Source organism: Podarcis melisellensis (genome assembly GCF_964234715.1).
Source record: "Podarcis melisellensis genome assembly, chromosome: 2".
Classification (NCBI taxonomy): Eukaryota; Metazoa; Chordata; class Lepidosauria; order Squamata; family Lacertidae; genus Podarcis; species Podarcis melisellensis.
This window is the reverse complement of record NC_138529.1, coordinates 116349790-116372282: the sequence shown is the minus strand read 5'-3', so window position 1 is coordinate 116372282 and position 22493 is coordinate 116349790. Positions and strand designations below refer to the sequence as shown.

Here is a 22493-nt window from a genome sequence, read left to right as displayed (position 1 = left end):
GAGTGAGCCCGAAAACGAGAGTACATTGGTACCTTAGGTTAAGAACTTAATTTGTTCTGGAGGTCCGTTCTTAACCTGAAACTGTTCTTAACCTGAGGTACCACTTTATCAAGTCATTGATATTTTAAATGAATATTCTAAAATGTAAAACAGAAAATTTAATAAAAATTGAGTGAGTGAGTGAGTGAGAGAGAGAGAAATCTGAAGGCAACCCTGTATAGGAAAGCTTTTTTTAATGTTTATGTTTTATGATGTTTCTATATAGGTTGGAAGCTGCTTGGAGTGGCTGGGGCAATAAATAACATCACCACCATCATTACTGTTATTATTATCATTATTATTGAATAGGACGTCCCTATTTTCATTGGAGAAATGTTGGAGAGCATGTATCAAGTCGCTGGGAATCCCAAGCATGGAGAGCTCTGCTGTGCTTGGCTCTGGCTTTTAGCTTCTGCCCTTAAGTGGGCCTGATCCAGTTACCCTTTGGCCCGATCCGGCTGCCAGGCTCCTCTTAGCCTCTCCATTCACAGCCACCCCAACTTCTGCAGGCAATGAGACGCTTCCTTGTGCAAGCTGCGGATCTACCCGCCTCCCAAGGACCAAGTTCCCCTGCCAGGCAGCAGTTCGAAAGGTGCAGCTCCTCCCGCAGGATGGCGGCGTGCCAGCCAGCCTTCCTACCCGGAATGGAGCTTTTCTTCTCCTCCTTCTTCTCCTTCTCCTCTCCCCCTCTCCTCCTCCCCCTTTGCAATCCTGACCCCTAAAGAAGTGCAGTTCCTTTTCCTCCTATGGCCGGGCTCCTGAACAGCCACATCATTCTTTTGTTCTCAGGTGGGAAAGCAAAAAAAAACACACCACCCAAAAACCGCTGGAAGCAGGTAACTGGGGTCCGGTTGCAAAATGTGTGTGCGATTTCTTAAATTTTATTCTTCCGCGTGCCTCTTTTTTCCTCCCCTCCGATGAACTCTCCTGGAGGGGGAGCGCGGCGCCTTTATTTATTTCTTGGAAAGCTCTGCTGAATCGACTTTGTTTTCCAATGAGAGGCATTGTCTGGCTTTTAAATCCCTCCCTTAAAACCCTCTCCTTCCGCCTACTAGATCTTTTCTTCTGCTTTTATTTTTTTAAAAAACATTTCTGCCCTACCCACTGCCGTTTAACCCTCTCTTAGCTTCCCATCCTTTTCTCTCCCCCCTTTTTTCTTTTTGCAAACCACTTTTGCAAACGAATCGCAGCAATTGCGCCCCCGGGAGAATCCGCGCGCCCCCCGAAGGCATTTGGGGATTTAATCCTTGCGTGGGCGGGGGAAAATAAATACAAATCAAAGGCTTGCAAACAGTAGTTCAACCCATCCGGTTCCTTGGCGATTGCAATTTATTTTCTTCCCCCTTTTTTTTTGGCCTTTTCTTACGAGGAGGTGCTGGACGGGTTAAACCGATAGAGGGCTGAGCGTCCCAGAGTGGACGAGAAACTTGAGCTTAGAAGAGCCCCTTAATACCCGAGGCCCTTTTCTGATGGGAGGAGAGAAAGGCGCACACATACAGAAAGAGAGGCTGGATTTTTTTTTTATTTAAAGAAGAGTTTGCATGAAAAAATAACAATAATAATTCTTGCGTTGCAATAGACAGCTGCAGATCCTCCGGGGAAGAAATGCATTCGGGAACATGCACGGTGGGTAAAAAGCAGCGTCAGCCCAGCGAGCTTTGCAAAAAAAGAAGAAGAAAGGGAAAGTTGAACCCCTCCCCGAAAAGCTCCTGATCAAATAAAAGTAGGAGAGAGGGAAGGAGGGGGGAGGGATCCTGAACCTCCCTCTCGCCCACCCCCCCAGGCTGGGTTTGGTGCGGGTTGATCCCTCTCTCTCTCTCCCTCCAAGCATGGCCTCTCTGCTAGGACAATGGCAGAAGCTGCAGCTGATCCCAGATCCAAGGACAAGGCGGAAAGGAAGAGAGAGGATCCCTCGACCCTATAATCCCGCGCCCTTCCTCCCCCAGAAAATATAGATGGGGAGAGAGACGCCGATCGCTTCTTCTTCCTCTTTTAAGGCTTTGCAGCCTCTGGAAGAAACGATTGCAGCTTTTTAATGTGTGTGCAAGGTTAGAAAATAGCTTTTTTTTTAGTGTGTGTCTGTGTACAAGTTAAGAGACATCTAAATTCTGATCCAGACCTCACTTGGTTTCCCTCGGCCCCCATAAAGGGCTTGTTGTTATTTTATTTTTGTAAACATCCTGTGCAAGGGATTTTTTAAAAAATGCTCTGCCTGAAGAAGAAGAAAAAAGCAGGTAAAACTAGCATGTTTCAGGGGGTTAAGATGTTGGGTTAGCCCATCTCTCCCTGATGAATGGGCTGCCGTCCTATCAGAAGCTACAGAGCAGCAAGTCCCACTGAACTCAATAGGCTTACTCCCAGGAAAGTGGGTACAAGGATGAACGCAAGCGCCTTTTCCATGAGACTTCTGCGATAGTCCCTTTTCGTCTGCTAGATAACTTTCTAAAAAGTTTTCTCGATTCATTAACTTTTCATTGTGCTGTTATTTATTTTGCTCCTTGTCAGTTTTCTCAGTTTGTTAACTCTTTTCATGTGCTGCTATTTATTAAAACATTTCACATCCCCACTCATCACATCAGTTGGATTTTGATATGGGACACAGCAGGAAAATTCTTGCACTAAAATGTTAGAAATAGCCATAGATGCGCGAGATCTCAGAGAAAATGCTCCCCCCCTCAAAGCTATTTTAAGTCAAATGCAAATGAATGTTGGTTTAAGGGGGAAATGGATGGATTAATCCGTGATAACTTAATATAATGAATTTATTGGTAACCATCCTAATTTTAGTGTGTTGCAGTGTTGGGCTCTCTCTCCCAACTTGCAAATAAATGAGTAGGAACATCCTAATGGCCAAAGGCCCATCTAGTCTCAATTTCCTGTTCTCACTGGAAACTGGCAAAAAATGTCCTCTCTGGCAGTTAGAACCTCTGTTGCATTCAGAGCCCTTCTGTTTGTGGTCAGATTTAAACTATAATCCAGGGGGCAGGCAGCTTTTTTCAAGCTGAGGGCCGCATTCCATTCTGGGTGACCTCCTGGGGGCCACAAGCCAGTCATGGATAGGGCCAGCAGGAAATGTGGGCAGAGCAATGAATGCAAATTGTACATTTGTGCAGAAAACTTAAGTTTCCACAAACCAAGAAGTATGGGAGTTCATGAATGCATTCTAGCCAGGTGAAAACGCGCGCAGAGGGTTTGAGGCACGCCTGCGGAGGTGTGGCCTTGGGAGCGACTCAAGGGCCAGGTAGAGAGGTCTAGAGGGCCACATTGGGCCTCTGGCCCTGAGAGCGACCCCCCTTCTTGCAAATACTGTCTTGCATTGTGGTGGTTTTAGGAGAGCACCCCTAACAAACTACAGTTCCCAGGATTCTTTGGGGCATTCTATGACTGTTTATGGTTTTGATCTATGGGTACTTTTAAAATGAGGCTGCATTTTAAATTGCGTTTTAACCTGTATTTTAAATTGGGTTTTTTTCCCCCCCTATTATGTTTTTACTGTAATTTTACTGGTGTTAGCCACCCTGAGCCCAGCTCTGGCCGGGGCGGGCGGGGTATAAATAAAATTTATGAATTATTATTATTAAGTGGAATGATAGTGCTTTAAATGAAGAGTGTGGATGGAGCCTGGGAAATATCTCCATTTTGGCTTGTTGGAAGAGGGAAGTTTTTAGTAGGCTCCAAAAAGACTGCAACATTTAAAGGGAGGGCATTCCAAAGGGCAGGAACCACCATACTAAAAGGTGCGGAATGAACCTCTTGATAAGGTGCTATCTGCCGGAGGAACATAGTGATCGCTTGGGTATATAATATTTTTTAAAAATTGTTTAAGTGTGGACAGACATAACAGTGAAAACAGTATATTGTTAAAATATTAAACTTAGTATGCAACCTCAACCCAGTAAAACAGTGATATAAAAATGCAGAATGTGAAATAAAGCAGAAATTCAGAAGATTCAAACACGTTAAACAGGGTCTGATCCTATTGGCCAGGGAAAGGCGGGGTAAAAATAGAAGTCTTTGCAAGACAACTGAAGCCATTAGTGGTTTCTGCTTTTGGTGTGGCGATGAAAACAGCATTCCTTGATCTCTCTCTACTTTATACTCTTTATGCTTTGAGGTGTTTTTTCCCCCCTCCTAAAACCAAGCTGCTCATAAGTTTTATGAAATAAGTAAATAAAATTCCACAGTACAAGACGGATAGCAAAAAAATAATAATCCTGATTTCTGGGCACTGCCCTGCAATATTTTGAAAGGTACAGGACCACAAGTAGGATTTCTCAAGGTGATCTAAGTCAGTCACAATGACAGCATGTGCAAGGAGCTTTGTAGTCCCAAAATTGGGACTCCCAAGCACCATTTAAGTAGGGTTGCCATATTTTAAAAAGTGAAAATCCGAACACAGAAGTTGTTGAGCTGTTTTTAAGGAAATTCGCCAAAACCTCTGCTTCTGACATGGGTTGACATACATCGGATTTCGCTGGACATCCCAGCGATTTTCTGCCCGGACAGTGTTTCCGACAGCCGAATCCCGGCTATGTCCGAGAAATTCCAGACGTATGGCTACCCTAACTTAAGGCGCTGCCAAATGGGAGGTTCCCCCCCTCATTGTTTTAGCAGGAGATCGCAGGCAAATGTGCATAGATAGGTGAAGGGACCCCTGACTATTAGGTCCAGTCGTGACCGACTCTGGGGTTGCGCGCTCATCTCGCTCTATAGGCCGAGGGAGCTGGCGTTTGTCCACAGACAGCTTCCAGGCCATGTGGCCAGCATGACTAAGCCGCTTCTGGCGAACCAGAGCAGAGCACGGAAACACCGTTTACCTTCCCGCTGGAGCGGTACATATTTATCTACTTGACTTTGACGTGCTTTCGAACTGCTAGGTTGGCAGGAGCAGGGACCAAGCAATGGGAGCTCACCCCGTCGCGGGGATTCGAACCGCCGACCTTCTGATTGGCAAGTCCTAGGCTCTGTGGTTTAACCCACAGCGCCACCCGCGTCCCTTGTGCATAGATACCCCCCTCCTAAAATGAAAGAGAAATTCCTCCTGCCCCCACTGCCATTTTAGCAGACATCCGTCCAGCCTCTGCTTAAATACATCGTCCGTTCCACGCAGTCCTTTTCTTCTAGAAAAGTAGGTGCCGGTACTTCCGTGGTTGAACAGCCCTTACTGTCAGAAAGTTCTTCCTGATGTTTAGTCAGAATCACCTTTCCTGTAACTTGAATCCATTGATTTGAGTCCCACCCTGTGGAGCAGGATAAAACAAGCTTGTTCCCTCTTCCATGTGACAGGCCTTTAGGTATTTTAAGATGGCTGTCATATCCCCTCTCAGTCTCCACTTTTCCAGGCTAAATTCCCTCATCCGTTCCTCACAGGGCTTGGTTCCCAGACCCTTGATCATCTCGCTTGCCTTCCTCTGCACATCTTCCAGCTTGTCTATATCTTTCTTAATTTCTTCTGTCCAGAACAGGTCACAGGACTCCAGGTGTGCTCTGACCAAGATCGAATACAGCAAGAATATGATTTCCCTTGATCAGGACACTGGGTCATTCCACGCCAAATCACCTGGTGCCATGTGCTTTCACAACTCAGATTTTCTTTTAAAAAAATAAATAAATGTGTAGATAACCTCAAATTAATTTTTGAAAATTTTTTGGTCCAAAATTGGGCTCAGGATTTTTTATTTTCTTTAAAAAAAATTCTGCATCAGTTTAGTAAAAACCACCTGTTTCGCTTATTTTTCAACCAATTGGGAATTTTTTGATATCAAAATAAAGCTAATTTGGTCTCTGTAAATGAAGGTGTAAAATACTTCTGTTGATGCCACCTACAATAGGTTGGGGGATCCCTTGGCTGTTTTTAACTGAGGAGAATTTTTCTCTGTTAATTTCTGTTTTTCTTCCTTGCTCTTCAGGTAGAAGGCCCTGCCATCAGAGATTGATCTCCGTGTGCTTCTGAGGCAAAGACAACCCCATCTCAGCAGCCAGTTTTTCTGCAGGTGTAAGTCAGAAGGCGGAGGCCGGACGCATTCCTCTCCCAGAGAAACCCTTTGCGTTTTCGGAGAAGGCCGGCGGTTAGGCTGTCTCAAAATGGCCGCCAAGCGGGGCGCGACTTCGAGCCTCCATTTGCAGGGCGAGCTGGAGCAGGTGGCCCGGCGGCGGAAGAAGATGGAGGTTGAGGAGGACGAACACGAGAACCCCGAGCCAGAGGAAGGTTGGCGGGGGAAAGGAGAGGCCTCCCGCGGCCCCCGAGACAAAGAGGAGAGGCTGCCCAGGGGCCGGACGGCTCATCAGAAGGCCCTCCTCAACGCCACTCGCTCCCCTCGCTCGGGGTGGAGGAACCCGCCAGCGTCCCGGCCAGCGGAGTGGGAAGACAGGCGAGCCTTTCCGTCCTCCCTCGAGGGGCCGGCAGCGGCCCGCCCGTGGCCCAGGAGCGGACGGGCGTCCCGCCACCAGCAGGGCCTGGTTGGGGAAGGCCCCGAGGCCCACAACAGCCTGGACTCCGGGGAGATTGGCGAGTCCGGGGTGGTGAAAGTGAAGGAGGAGGTGTTGGGCGACGACTCGGCCAGCATGGAGATGAAGCGCCAGCGCTTCCGCCAGTTCCGCTACCAGGAGGCCGAGGGCCCCCGCGAGGTGTGCAGCCAGCTCTGGTACCTGTGCCATCGGTGGCTGAAGCCGGAGAGGCACACCAAGGAGCAGATCCTGGAGCTGCTGATCCTGGAGCAGTTCCTGGCCATCCTGCCGCCAGACCTCCAGAGCTGGGTGAGGGAACACGAACCGGAGACGTGCTCCCAGGCGGCCGCTTTGGCCGAGGATTTCCTACAGATGCAGAGGGAGGCGGAGAGAAGGGAGCAGCAGGTGAGACAGAGATTCATCCTGATCGGCATGTGTGCGCATGCGTGAATGTGCGTTTGGGGAGCAGCAATCATTTGTGGGAGAATACCGATCCTGGCTGGAAGAGCGGGTGGCGCTGTGGTCTAATCCACTGAGCCTCTTGGGCTTGCTGATCAGAAGGTCGGCGGTTCGAATCCCTGCAACGGGGTGAGCTTCCGTTGCTCGGTCCCTGCTCCTGCCAACCTAGCAGTTTGAAAGCACTCCAAAAGTGCAAGTAGATAAATAGGTACCACTCCAGCGGGAAGGTAAACGGTGTTTCTGTGCGCTCTGGTTTCCATCACAGTGATCTGTTGCACCCGAAGCACCTGGCCGCATAACTTGGAAAGCTGTCTGTGGACAAACGCTGGCTCCCTCGGCCTGAAAGCGAGATGAGTGCCGCAACCCTATACTCATCTTCGACTGGACTTAACTGTCCAGGGGTCCTTGACCTTTACCTTACCTCTACTGGCTGCCACTTCCGGTCCCAATTGAAAGTGCTGCTTTTGACCCATAAAGCCTTAAACTGCTCAGGGACACAATACCTGAAAGACCGCTTCTCTCCCAGATTCTGCGGTCATCCTCTGAGGTCCTTCTTCACCTGCCTCCTCCACACTCCTCCTGCCCAGGCCACAACCTCATTGCTCATGCTGCGTTGCATCCTTGAGCATTTTTGCCTGGATGGAGGATGGGGGAGGGGTGTAGAAACCAGCCTGTTGCGGGGTTGTTGTTTTTTTTTTTAAAAAAGAAATACACCAAATTTATTTATTTATTTCATAAAATTTATACACCGCTTGACAGTGAACCACAAACGAACCTAAAAGCAGTTTACAAAAAAAGATAGATATTTCGGTAAGCACAATTGACAACAGCAATTTAAGTCTAACAATATAGTCTTATCTTTTAAAATGTGTTAGGGGTGTTATGATTGTGTACTTTGCGGTTTTATATTCTGAATTTGTCCTGTGAACTACCTTGAGATCTGCAGGTATAGGGCGGTATATTAACAACAACAACAATAACAGACTAAAAACAGATTAAAACTCACATCAGCTTTCTAAGCATCTGGGTAGGCATGTTTAAACAAAAACATTTCAAGTGGGTCTTTTTCTTTCTTCTTCTTTGGGGATCCCTCGTAGCTGAGTAAGATTGTCTTCCAGGAACACGGCCTTAAAAGTGAGTCCGTATGTGACTGTGGAGGCCAATTCTGGATCCACATGTCCTTCCACAGTGGGGACATAGGTTTCTGGGCAGGAGTTGATCATGGCGAGAGTTTGCCAAGCCTCTTAGCATGTTTCTGCCTTTCTTCCTGAGTGTCTTCAAAGCCCATGACACCTTTGGTAAAAGCTGTTGTCCAACTGGAGCACTCGCAGGCCAGTGTTTCCCAGTTGTCAGTATTCATACTGCATTTCTTTAGATTTGCCTTGAGAGTGTCTTTTAACCTCTTTTGTTGACCACCAGTATTACGCTTTGCAGCAAAGGCACCTGCCTGTTGTCATGAGGCAGGGAGTTCCGCAGTGTAGGTGCTGCCACACTAACAGATTGATTTCTTTCAAATGCAGGACTGGTATCACAAAGCACCCATAAGAGAGCCAGTGCGTCAAATTTCCATTGGTTGCCCCACCCACTTTCCCCCCTGTGTGAAAAAGAGGACATGTGGTAAGAGGGCAATGCATCCCTCTGGCTGAAAAGGGTTTCCCTGCACCTACTGTAATTGCAAAAGCCCTGCCCTGAAGAGGGGCTGGGTTAGGCTATCTCCAAGGCTGCTTTCCACTCGAAAATTCCTTGCATTTTTAGAATTTCCCTATATACTGCTAAGAATGTGTCAGTTTACGAAAGCCATAACCCAGGCGTATGCAAAGTCTGCTGGGACTGCATCATGTCCAGCAGATCCTAAACTGAGCAGTGGGGCTTTGGCGGAGGGAATTAGATTACTTTTGTTGTTGTTGTTTAGTTGTTTAGTAGTGTCCAACTCTTTGTGACCCCCTGGACCAGAGCACGCCAGGCACTCCTGTCTTCCACTGCCTCCCACAGTTTGGTCAAACTCATGTTTGTAGCTTCGAGAATACTGTCCAGCCATCTCGTCCTCTGTCGTCCCCTTCTCTTTGTGCCCTCCATCTTTCCCAACATCAGGGTCTTTTCCAGGGAGTCTTCTCTTCTCATGAGGTGGCCAAAGTATTGGAGCCTCAGCTTCACAATCTGTCCTTCCAGTGAGCACTCAGGGCTGATTTCCTTCAGAATGGAGAGGTTTGATCTTCTTGCAGTCCATGACCTAGTCCAGATTTATTAAATTTGTATACCTGTTGCTCAAAAAGAAGTATCCCTAAGCGGTGAATAATGGAATTGCATAAAACAATATACAGAGTTTAGTGCGTTAGAAACAAACCATTCAAATAAACTAATAATACAAAACGCTTCAGTGAAACCTCAGTTGAAACAAGAACATTTTAAGCATCTTTCTGCTAGGAAGACTTAATCAGAGACCTGCTGTGATAAGCTTCCAAGGCACCTTGAGGGTAAACCCAGGGATATTCACTCTAGACATGACACCATTATTGATTTGAGTCCTTTGGAGGTGTCCAGACCTGGTCTGGCTGTATTAAGATCAATGTTCGTTGATGGTGCAGGGTTTCCTGGTTTTCCTGGTTGTACAGCACTGAGACACCTCAACCCTCTCTCTGTCTGTCGCCGACGGGTTGGACGCAGAGGAATGGTGGGAAGAATCAGCTGGGGAAGACGTCTCAGAGCCCGGGGTGTGATCGTTGAGCAACAATGAGTGGTCAGAGGGAGAAGATTGGGAAGAGGAAGTGTCGGAACAGGGCTTAGTGAGCGGGGAGAGTTTGTGGCAGAGAGAAGTCCAGAATCATGCAGAAGCTGAAGCAGGAGAGGAGGAAGACCAAGAGGCAGAGATGGGTCAGGTGTCTCTTCCCCCTCCTGCTGCCAGAAGCTCCCCTCCAATTCCGAGAACCAGGAGAGGCATGAAAAGGGCGGAGGGAGAAGTAAGCTTCACGCAGGCGTAGTCTCAGATTGCTTGGGGCAAACCCTGGAGAGGAGGGGAGTCAGGGACCTTCAATCTCATGGAGCAACACCTGCCGGAGATGAGTTGCTGTGCTCATTAGGCCTGACACTCCTGTGCTGATCCTGTTTTTGCTAATAAAGAGTTTAACTCCAACTTGCATGGTGTGATTTACTACTGGCTGGCTCCTGACACTGTCCTGTCTCTCTCACACACCCCGTCCCCCCATGACGCCTCATCTCATTTCTGTGTTTCTTTGGACATCCCATTTTTCTCTCACTTTCTCTGTGACCACCCATCCTATCTCTCTCTGGTTTGGTTTTGGTTTTTTTGTATAGTTTTTATTAAGTTTTTCTGTTTTACATTTTAGAATATTCATAGAACATCCTTAAAATATCAATGACTTCCTTTCTTCTCTTTCCATGGTTCGGTTTGCATGCCATAAGGTAAAGGTAAAGGGACCCCTGACCATTAGGTCCAGTTGCGGACGACTCTGGGGTTGCGGCGCTCATCTCGCTTTGCTGGCCGAGGGAGCGGGCGTACAGCTTCCGGGGTCATGTGGCCAGCATGACTAAGCCACTTCTGGCAAACCAGAGCAGCACACAGAAACGCCGTTTACCTTCCCGCCGGAGTGGTACCTATTTATCTACTTGCACTTTGACGTGCTTTCGAACTGCTAGGTTGGCAGGAGCAGGGACCGAGAAACAGGAGCTCACCCTGTCACGGGGATTCAAACTGCCGACCTTCTGTTCAGCAAGTCCTAGCCTCTGGTTTAACCCACAGCGCCACCCGCGTCGCATTGCATGCCATAGATCCCTGCATATTTTACATAAACCAAGCCATTCTGTGTTCCATTTTCACATCCATCAAAACTTATTTACACGGCTGGGTTTTTTAGGATACATGAACTTACCCTGCAGTTTTCCCTCTGCAGCTGCACTAATATTCCCCCCACTCTTTCCCTGGGAACAGTCGTAACCGAGCCAATGTGGAACAGCACTAAGGGGCTGGATGGACCAACACCAGGGAAACCCAGGTGTTAAATCCCCATTCACCCAGTCACCAGCTCCCCGCTTATTTTACATCACAGGGTTGTTGTGACAACCCGAGGGACTTGCATGCTTTATGCAAGAAAGGTGGGGTTTTGTTTCGTTTCGTTTTAAAGGAACCAGTTACATGAATTCTGACACTGTTCGCTGCAAGCTGCCTTTTACAAGGGCTAACTAATACAGACCATTAACTTGTAAGTGGTGTTTGGCCCTTACGTATTACCCTGCCTTTCTGAGCCCTACAATTTTGGACCTGATCAAGATCTTTGCTGCTCTTTTCAGGTGCTGGGTCTCTTCGAAATGGACAACGCAGATTCTCCAGAGCCGGAGCCGGAGCAAACCCCCTCCGACTCTGCGCCCAAACCTCTGTTCAGGGAAGCAAAGCAAGAGGCCGATGAGGAAGAGGGCAGCAATTTGGGTAAGAAGTTCATTTTGCGTGGTTACTGTCAGGGAACTGCCATCGGAGCCAGAGGCGGAGACAAGGCTCCAAAGCGATGCTGGAGAAGGGCCCAGCAGGGAGAGAGGCAGCTCATCGGCTGGGGAAGGAAATCAGCGTAACACCAGGGGTAAAGGGGGGCAGATGGGGGAATCGGCGAGGGGGCTCCAGGACTCCTCGCCGGAGACCAGCGGGGAGAGCACGGGTCCTCCGCTGCCCACACCCACCCTGCGCAAAAGACTTCCGCGCAGGGAGAGTAGGCAGAGACTTGGCGTCAAAGAACTTCTTTGCTGGAAGAGGTTCAAGAAACGCCCACTGACGGATTCTGCCAGCGACTGAAACAGCCACGAAGTGAAGGGCTGTCCAGACAGAAAAGGTTTAACCAGGCAACCTAGCCAGGAGTGGCGGCAACTTACGCACGAGGAACCCCTATAACCATTACAGTTACCTTATTTGCTTACTGAGTCGTCGCACCTGTTTTGGGTTCGTAGGCTCATCCCACCACCACCCCAACGAAATTCAGACTGCCTGGCATCCAGGCCTGTCCTCTCTGCCCCAAACATTTGCCCCACTGGGGAGTTTCGGAACTTATTGCAAAAGTTCTCCTGATAGGCAACATTCCTCCAGCTTTTCTCGAGATGTTACCCTCCAAAGGATCTGCAGCCCCTTCCACATTTTTGTGTCATCCCAGTCCTTCACTTGAGACTCGAATAAACGGATTGGGCAGGCCTGCAAAATTCCTTTGTTCTCCATCCTTGGCACCTGAGAGATCACCTGTTGGAACAGGTGGGATGCTTCTGCTGTCCGAGGGGAAACCCTTGCTCTAGAAACATGCCTCTGGGGCGGCTGACATATTTTATTTCATGTGGGGGCCTCTGTTTCATCTTTAAGGGGGTGGGGAAACCCTAGAGACCTTTTTGCTTGTTTGCGGGAGCCGTATCCACCCTATCAACAACAAATGTTTATTCGGCCCATCATGAAACACAACACAACAAAACAAATCAAATAAAACAGCAGACTCGTACAAACCACAAGTAGTATAACACAGTTCGCAACTCACAAGGACGGATATTAGCCATTCATAAAAAGTTTAAGATTAAGATTGAAAAAATTTTGGCACTACACTAAAATCAATATCTGATGTCATTATAGAAAATTCTTATAACTATCAATAATCAGCTAACATTCCGTTCCGTCTCTTGTACGAGAGGACGGCTGTTAGGAATTTAGCAACCTGTAGGGTAATATCCACATCTTGAAGACCCCAGGCAAGCTGTAGGTCTACTGGTTTGTCAGCCATAGGCTGGATTATGGGGTTTAGTATACTAGCACGGGCTGAACTGTACAAAGGGCAGATAAACATAACATGATGTAGAGATTCAGATGTTTTCATTTCACAAGCACACATTGAAGGGACTTGGCCCTTTGTGAATCTATGTCTCAGCACGTTTGTTGGAAAGACATTGAACCTAGCTCTAATGAAGGCATATCGGTGAGACGCGGCCATAAGCGATGTTAAGTAGGACGGAGCGCGGTAGATAGGGGTTATGCCGAAATTTAACGGCGAGCAGGCTCCACCACCAGCTACGAAATTTTGGAATAGCTCCGTATCATCCAGCCTTTGATTTATACACCTTTTTGCCACATTTAGATCCAATCCACTCTATCAGCTTCTAAGGAGCTTAGGATCAATGGCTACTTCTCAGCAGAGACCCTAGAGCAGAATGTGGTGGCTGAGCGAGTTTATTGCTTGTATCAAGCTGGATCTTTCTGCTAAATGGATCTTGAGCAATGCGACTGGGAACAATCTGTTCCTGCCTGAGATGTTGCCAGTCAGGCCGGATGGGCCGGTGCAAAGCAACATTGGGCTGGCATCCTCTGTAATGCTTTTATCAGATTGCCACCGTTCCGTCAAAATGGACTGGCTGCTCAATTGAGAATCGTGGAAGGGACCCTGCGGGTCATCTAATCTAGCCCCCTGCAATGCAGGAATCTTTTGTCCAACATGGGGTTCGAACCCACAACCCTGAGATTAAGAGTTGTCTCCTGCTCTACAGACTGAGCTATCCCTTGGGATTTGCCTAAAAGAGAGAGTAGGAGGGCATTTGACCCTCCAGATGTTGCCGAACTGCCATCCCCATCGCCCTCAGCAAGCGCCAGGGAGGGTGAGTGCCGTCGTTCAACAACATCTGGAGGAGCAAAGTTTCCCCTACGCCTGCCTAAAATGCTCCGCAAAATCTCGCCATCACTCTTGGCCATTTCGTATTTTTAAAAAAACGAATCTCAGGGTAGCAGGTGATGGGGAAATGCCCCAAACCCCAGAGAACCACTGCCAGGGTTAGCCAGGAGTGCCCTCCATAGATTATTGTATTATAATTCATATCATACCTGGCCGTGCTGGCTGGGGCTGATGGGTATTGGAGTCCAGCAACGTCTGGAGGGATATCCTGGGGACTGATCCATTTAGGAAAGCTGAGATGGTGTCTGTTGTTTTGAGATCAAGTAGGCTGGGAGCGGGACACAGGTGGCGCTGTGGGTTAAACCACAGAGCGTAGGGCTTGCCAATCAGAAGGTCAGCAGTTCGAATCCCTGCGACGGGGTGAGCTCCTGTTGCTCATTCCCTCTCCTGCCAACCAAGCAGTTCAAAAGAACATCAAAGTGCAAGTAGATAAATAGGTACCGCTCTGGCGGGAAGGTAAATGGCGTTTCCGTGCGCTGCTCTGGTTCGCCAGAAGCGGCTTAGTCCTGCTGGCCCCATGACCCGGAAGCTGTACGCCGGCTCCCTCGGCCAGTAAAGCGAGATGAGCGCCGCAACCCCAGAGTTGGTCACGACTGGACCTAATGGTCAGGGGTCCCTTTACTTTTACCTTAGGCTGGGAGCAAGAGAGTGATGATGGCCAACTCAGCTGTACAGTTCAGGTTTTTCAAATGCCATGTCCCTTGAAGACAGAGGGTGGTGTTCAGCTAAGTATTACGAAGGGGAGTAGACCTTTGAAATGCTTGGACTTGGTCACGTTCGTTCATTTCGCTGGACAAGATGAACCTCAGGGTCGCTTCCAACTCTCATTTTACAGTGGTGCCTCGCAAGACGAAATTAATCCGTTCCGTGAGGCTCTTCGTATAGCGGTTTTTTCGTCTTGCGAAGCAAGCCCATTGACAGTTTAGCGGATTAGCGCTACAGCTGTCAAGCGGCTTCCAGGGATCAGCTGTTCGGCTTATCAGCGGAACAGCTGATAAGCGGCTTAGCGGCTTAAGAAAAGGGCGAAAAAAGCGAAAAAAACCCGCGGGGGGATGCAAGATTTTTTTCGTCTTGCAAAGCAACCCCATAGGGGAATTCGTTTTACGAAGCGCCTCCAAAACGGAAAACCCTTTCGTCTAGCGGGTTTTTCGTCTTGCGAGGCGTTCGTCTTGCGGGGCACCACTGTACCACCCAAAGTTTTCTTATGTTTCTTATAACAATGCCAAATTATAATGCAGTTACAATCATTCAGATGCCAAATTACATAATTTAGATGGCCCCCCGCATGCTAAAATTGACTGCTTGATTGTTTTATTTATTCCTGCATTCCAAAATCTTAATAATTTCAATTACATCCCAGTCAAAATAATATTCCCTTACACAACAACTGCAATATTAATAACTTCTATTCCTGTTGACACATTAAATGGTTTATAGAAGTACAAGTGAGGAACTCAATCTATATAAGGGGTCGGCAAACTTTTTCAGCAGGGGGCCAGTCCACTGTCCCTCAGACCTTGTGGGGGGGGCCGGACTATATTTTGGAAGGGGGGAAAAAATGAACGGATTCCTATGCCCTACAAATAACCCAGAGATGCATTTTAAATAAAAGCACACATTCTACTCATGTAAAAGCACGCTGATTCCCGGACCATCTGCGGGCCGGATTGAGAAGGTGATTGGGCTGGATCTGGCCTCGGGCCTTAGTTTGCCTACCCATTATCTATATCCTTGTTCTTCCTGTGTGTGGCAATTATTCTGTCCGTGGTGTTTCTTCCTGTCCTTGTAAAATGTTGCCTATCTTTTCCCAGTTGTTGCTGTTCTCCTTCATGCCTTGGGTGGAGCTAATATTGCAGTGTTGTTTCAGAAATCCTCCATTGCTCTGTCCCTGTGCTTCATTGTTTTGCAACTTCCACAACAGCTGCAAAAATCACACTGTCCCAATAAATACCCTGTTTTCGCCATGTTTCTCTCGGCCATTTTTCTTTTTCGAGAGACAGAGTGATATAATATACATACAGTGGTACCTCAGGTTACATATGCTTCAGGTTACTTACGCTTCAGGTTACACACTCCACTAACCCAGAAATAGTGCTTCAGGTTAAGAACTTTGCTTCAGGATGAGAACAGAAATCGTGCTCCGGCGGCGCGGCGGCAGCAGGAGGCTCCATTAGCTAAAGTGCTGCTTCAGGTTAAGAACAGTTTCAAGTTAAGAACGGACCTCCAGAACGAATTAAGTACTTAACCCGAGGTCCTAATCCGGTCCCTGGTGTGATCAGGATCTCTCTCTCCCCCTCCCCCTCTTTGCCCGCAGGCAACCTTGGGCAAGTGGCGCCCCGGGCAGGCGGCCCCCTCCCCCTGTACCCAGAGGAGGGCAGCTCCGACGACGAGGGCCTATTGGACCTTGTCTATGCCGCCAACCTTGAGATCCACAGCCGGCGGCCGCCCCGGAGGACCCGCCTCATCCGGATGCGCACCCACGAGCTGCAGGTGTCCGACGAGGAGTGCTTGACCCGCTTCCGCCTGGACCGCCAGGCCATCCAGGACCTCTGCACCCTGCTGGCTCCCTACCTGGACGGCGCCTCGGCCAGCCGCAGGCACATCCCCACCTTGCAGAAGGTCCTGATCGCGCTGCAGGTGCTGGGCACCGGGTCCTTCCAGCGGATGACGGGCGACAACCTGCGCGTCTCGCAGTCGTCGGTCAGCCGCTGCCTCGACGCCTTCCTGGAGGCCATGCTGCGCCACGTCCACGAGCACATCACCTTCCCCACCACAGACTCGGAGCTGCGCCGCACGCGGGAAGCCTTCTTCGACATCGCCGGCTTCCCCAACGTCATCGGGATCGTGGACTGCACCCACGTCCCCATCATCGCCCCGGCCGACATGCCGGCGCTCTACCGCAACTGCCACAACTTCCACAGCCTCAACGTGCAGGCCACCTGCGACGCCTCGGGGTGCTTCACCCACGTGCTGGCAAAGTTCCCCGGCAGCGTCCACGACGCTCGGATATTCCAGCTCTCCCAGCTGCAGAGGCTCCTGGAGTCGTGGCCCGAAGGGAAGGGTTGGCTCTTGGGTGAGTATTTGAGTGTTCGGGGAGGTGAATGAACCATGTCTGTCTGCTCTGTCCCCACACCGGATGTCTGTGCTGCTGTCATCTTTGGCAATCCCTCGTAGCCAAGTAAGATGGTCTTACATCAGGGATGTCCAACACATCGATCACGATCTACTGGTCGATCCCTGCGAGGTTTTGGTAGATCGTGGTCGATCGGTGGCCTCCTTCCAGCCCCGGCCCCTCTCCCTGCATTGTTACAGAAGGGAAGGCACAGTTTAGAAACGGAGGCTGTTATCTGGTCAGCAATGGTAAGGTTAGTGGCTGCTTCTGTTCCTCCCTCCCTCAGAAGAGCTGCAAAAAAGTCCCTAACCCCCCTTCAAAAAAAACTTGACAACTTTGACCTGAACTCCTAAAAAATGGGGTTAGATCACTGCCAGATTTTAATTTTGACAGTAGATCGCAGTCTCTCGGGAGTTGGCTACCTCTGGTCTTCCATGAACACGGTCTTAACAGTGAGTCCGTAAGTGACTGTGGAGGCCAAAGTGACTGTGGAGGCCAATTCTGGATCCACACGTCCTTCCACAATGGGAATATTGGATTCCAGGTGGCAGTTGATCACAGTGAAGGTTTGCCAAGCCTGCCTTCCTCTTAGCACGTTTCTCTCTTTCATCCTGAGTTTGAGCATCTTCAAAGCCCATGACACCTTTGGTAAAGGATCTTCTTCAATTGGAGCGCTCACAGGCCATTGTTTCCCAGTTGTCGGTGTTTATACTACATTTTAAAAGTTTTGCCTAAGACACCCACAAAAAAAATGTGCATAGGCAGCAAATATATGGGACCCTGATCCTTTCGGACCCCACAGTATTTAGTGGGGTGAGTTCCCCCAATATTTTCTGCAAGTTGATGTCTTCCTCCCTCCCTTCCTCTATTGGCCAGCTGCCTCCCCACACAGCCAGGCCGAGCTCGCCCAATATATATGGTTTATTTAAAATTTCATTTCTGAATTTCAAAAGTTTACAAAAGAATACATACTTTCCCCCCCCCCAATAGTTTCTAAGTTTGATACCTAATATAATTATTGTTTACCTTATCTTTTCCTCACTGGGCTCCCAGCAAATATTCAACTGCTGTTCTCCATTCAAATCCTACTTGCCGTTTTTTTTTACATGTTTCCAATAATTCTTTAAATACTCAAGAAAGGTTTTCACTCCTCCTTATAGTCTGCCTCTTCTTGATCTCTAATTTCCATTGTTAAATTTGCCAATTCGACAAATTCCATGAGTTTTTACAGCCGCTCCTGTTGAGTAGCTATCTCCTGATTTTGCTATTTTTTTGCGAATAAAGTATTGTTGTTGCTGTCATGGCCTACAAAAATAGGTTCATCCGTCTTTTGAGCTCCCCCAATATTTCTGAAATTTACTGCCATGCTTTCTCCTCTGCTCCCTTCCCTGGCTTGGACAGCACCTTCCCCTCCAGCCAGGTGCCACCCTCTTTTCCCGAATTTCTTCCTAGCTTTTGGTGCCATTTCTGCACATGTCTGAGCTGGGCAGCTGGGAGAGGCAGGCAGGAAGGGCAGTTGGCAAGGTGAGGAGGAAGTGGGGGAGCAGTCGGTACGTTTCCAAGCACAATTCCAAGTGTTGGTGCTGACCTTTAAAGCCCTAAATGGCCTCAGGCCAGTATACCTGAAGGAGCGTCTCCACCCCCATCGTGGGGCTACCTTTGAAAGTGACCCAGAAACTACAACTAATCCAGAATGCGGCAGCTGGACTGGTGACTGGGAGCGGCTGCCGAGACCACATAACACCAGTCTTGAAAGACCTACATTCGCTCCCAGTACGTTTCCAAGCACAATTCAAAGTGTTGGTGCTGACCTTTAAAGCCCTAAACAGCCTCGGCCCAGTGTACCTGAAGGAGCGTCTCCACTCCCATCATTCTGCCCGGACACAGGTCCAGCTCCGAGGGCCTTCTGGTGGTTCCCTCACTGCGAGAAGCTAAGTTACAGGGAACCAGGCAGAGGGCCTTCTTGGTAGTGGCACCTGCCCTGTGGAACGCCCTCCCACCAAAGAGAACAACAACTACAGTGGTGCCATGCGCTTCAGGTTACATATGCTTCAGGTTACAGACTCTGCTAACCCAGAAATAGTACCTCAGGTTAAGAACTTTCCCTCAGGATGAGAACAGAAATTGCATGGGGGAGGCAGCAGGAAGCCCCATTAGCTAAAGTGGTGCTTCAGGTTAAGAACAGTTTCAGGTTAAGAACAGACCTCTGGAACGAATTAAGTTCTTAACGCAAGGTACCACTGTACCAGACTTTTATAAGACATCTGAAGGCAGCCCTGTTTAGAGAAGCTTTTAATGTTTAACAGACTGTTGTATTTTAATATTTTGTTGGAAACCACCCAGAGTGGCTGGGGAAACCCAGCCAGATGGGCAGGGTCTAAGTAAATTATTATTATTATTATTATTATTATTATTATTATTATTATTATTATCGAACATGGGTGAGGGTGTGTGAGAGGTGGAGGCCTGTGCCCAGTTGTGTGTGGCAGAGGAACGTGCCCTCCGGGGAGCAGGGGGGAAGTGTGGGGAGGGAAAATATTTTGTTCAAGTTGCCTCCTCTCCTCCGCAGGCGACAGCGGCTACCCCCTGCGCCCTTTCCTCATGACGCCGCACCCCGACGACGGCCCGGAGCCCGTGGCCCGCTACAACGCCACGCACGAGACGACACGGATGGTGGTGGAGCAGGCCTTTGGGCAGCTCAAGATGCGCTTCCGCTGCCTGCACTCCACCGGCGGGCGGCTCATGCTTCGCCCAGAGAAGGTGGCCAAGGTGTTTGTGGTGTGCGCCATGCTGCACAACATGGCCCTCCGGCGCCAGTTGCCCATTATCAATGGCGGACAAGGGGTGGACACCGAGGTCCCCGTGCCTCCCTACCTGGAAACCGACAGCCTGGTGGAGCAAGACCCCCGCGGGGTGGATGTCCGGGAGCAGATCATTAGCACTTATTTCTCACAATAAATTTCGACTTTCGGTAGACGGCTCGCGGCTGGTTGCGTGTCCTTCGGGGTGTGGAAGAGGAAGGGCAGTCTTAGGTTGTCGTAAGCACTCCTCTCTCCCGTACTTAGATTCCCAGGGTGGTTGCATCCCGCCCAACGACCAAAAACACCGAGAGTTTCCTTAGGGGGTGATCAAGGGCCTCACTCCGTGTGGTTTAATCTCCAAGCGCACGATTAAACTGTGAAACTCCTTGCCACTGGAGGCAGTGATGGCCACGAATTCGGATGGCTTTCAAAGAGGATTAGGCAGATTCGTGGAGGAGGAGAGGGCTCTCGATGGCTACTAGCCAGGTTGGCTACCTCCACAGCTGAATACTTCTGAATGCCAGTTCTTGGAAGGCTCAGATGGGGACAGTTCGTTTGGGCCTGGGTCCTGTTTTTGGGCTTCCCGCAGGCATCTGGTCAGCCACTGTGAGGACAGAATGCTGGACTCGACGGCCCTTCCGTTCTCTGTGTCCCTTACGTATAAAACGGGAGTAGAGATTGACTTCTGAACTTGTCATGTAAGCTGCTACAACATCCCTGGTAAGCGGCCCTCGTTTATTGAAGTAAGGGGTAAAGCAAACTTGATCTCCCCTTACGAGGTGGAAATTTCCCCTTTACCTTTTCTGCAGATTAACTTCCCCACATAGAAAAACAAGTTCAAGCCCCATCAGTGTGGTAAAAGACCCCAAAGACTTCTCATTTCAACTTGGCCTGCTCTGCTGCCACTGCCCACGAGTCTTAATTGCTGGAAAGGAAGCCAGAATGAGTTTAGCAGGGAGGTGGATGGGCTGCTTCAAACTACAGCAGGCATGGGAAACCTTTTGGCTCCTTTTGGTTCCTGCTGAACTACAACTCCCATGAGCCCCTGCAAGCATTGCCAGTGGGTATGGCTGATGGGAGTCGTAGTCCAGCAACATCTGGAGGACCAGCGGTTCCTCACATAAGACCTACAGTTAATGCAGAGCTTTGCATTTCATCAAATTTGGCACAAGATAACTATGATATCTACAATGCTTCCAAGCACTTGGGGTCTAACAGTGAGAAGAGACAGCGTGGTGTAGCGGTTAGAGTGTCGGACTAGGAACCGGGAGACCAGGGTTCAAATCCCTACCCAGCCACAAAGCTCAAGGGGTGACCTTGGGCCAGTCAATTCCTCTTAGCCTAACCTACCTCACAGGGTTGTTGTGGGGAGTAAAATAGCAAGGGGAGAACCGTGTGTGTTGCCTTGAGCTCCTTGGAGGAAAATGTTGGACTCAAATGCAATAAAGAAATAATAAAGATCCGCAATCCCACCGTGTTTTTGTTGTTGTTTTAGCTTAGTTTTCAGAGGGGGGTGAACAGCAGCTAGAGGGAGGGATTTTTATTTATTTGTTTATTATTGCCATCAATCCCCCGTTATTTATCTATCCCATTATTATTTTTTGTTCCATTTATTTATTCCGTTTGCATCCCTTAAGATGCTCAAGGTGGCATACATGCCTCTCTCCCCAATATTACCCTCACAACAAGCCTGTGAAGTCAGGTTAGGCTGGAAGTCGGTCATCGGTGAGCTTCGCTGCGGCCAAGCGGGGATTCGAACCCAGGATCTTTCATGCAACGGTGTCACCCGCTCTACTGGGGGAAACAAGACAAGTTTGCCACCAGTACTCCCATCTCAAGTCATGTTCCTGAAGTCCCTTTGTGGTCAACCGTGAGGACTTTTAGCAGCGGAAGATGAGCTCACCCATCTCCCCCTGGGAAAGCTCTAATGGCGCCCATTAAATGGCGCTTCCTTGGGGTGGAGCATATGTTTGGCCCTCTCAAGCTTCCATGTTCAGCCCAGCATCTCCAAGCAGAGCTATGAGAGAACACAAGGTTGCAAGTTCAATCCCCGCATGGGACAGCTGCATTGCAGGGGGTTGGACTAGATCAGGGGTCAGCAAACCTTTTCAGCAGGTCCACTGTCCCTCAGACCTTGTGGAGAGCCGACTATATTTTGGAAAAAAATAATGAACAAATTCCTATGCCCAGAGATGCATTTAAAATAAAAGCACACATTCTACTCATGTAAAAGCACGCTGATTCCCAGACCGTCTGTGGGCCAGATTTAGAAGGCGATTGGGCCGGATCCAGCCCCCGGGCCTTAGTTTGCCTACCCGTGGACTAGATCCCTTCCAAGTCCACAATTCTACACTTCCATGCCGCTGGCTGGCGTGATTTCTGACGTGCATCAGGGCACGCACGCAAGAGCTTTACAGCAACAAAGGAACCTGCAGCGGGTCTCTGGCTGCTGTGGGACTCTGACTCCCATCAGCTCTCAGCCAGAATGGCGAACGGTCAGGGATGATGGTGGTCGGAGTCCCACAACAATTGGAATTTCCAGTTCTCCATCAATGAGGGAAGTGGATCAGCACAAAGGAGCATGCAATGAGCAGCAGTGGCGCTGTGGTCTAAACCACAGAGCCTCTTGGGCTTGCCGATTAGAAGGTTGGCGGTTCGAATCCCTGCGACGGGATGAGCTCCTGTTGCTCTGTCTCAGCTCCTGCCTACCTAGCAGTTCGAAATCACACCAGTGCAAGCAGATAAATAGGTACTGCTCTGGCAGGAAGGGAAACTGCGTTCCTGTGCGCTCTGGTTTCTGCCACGGAATCCCCTTGTGCCAGAAGTGGTTTTCTCATGCTGGCCACATGACCCAGAAAGCTGTCTGTGGACAAATGCCAGCTCCCTCGGCCTGAAAGCTAGATGAGCGCCGCAACCCCAGAGTCACCTTTGACTGGA

General features: G+C 49.2%; 1 protein-coding gene across 6 annotated transcripts; it reads left to right on the top strand.

Annotated features, from left to right (window-relative positions):
* Positions 1-692: 692 nt before the first annotated feature.
* On the top strand, positions 693-21033 carry LOC309364524 (uncharacterized protein). 6 transcript variants are annotated; one of them, XM_081902007.1, is made up of 5 exons: positions 693-875; positions 5949-6891; positions 11251-11386; positions 15958-16716; positions 19325-21033. In XM_081902007.1, exons 2-5 carry the CDS (start codon positions 6124-6126, stop codon positions 19711-19713), a joined length of 2052 nt encoding a protein of 683 aa, XP_081758133.1. In that variant the 5' UTR covers positions 693-875; positions 5949-6123; the 3' UTR covers positions 19714-21033. The 6 variants fall into 6 exon arrangements, with proteins under 6 accessions (XP_081758133.1, XP_081758130.1, XP_081758132.1 ...); XM_081902004.1 differs by lacking the exon at positions 693-875 and adding an exon at positions 1243-1665; XM_081902006.1 differs by lacking the exon at positions 693-875 and adding an exon at positions 1703-2087.
* Positions 21034-22493: the final 1460 nt, after the last annotated feature.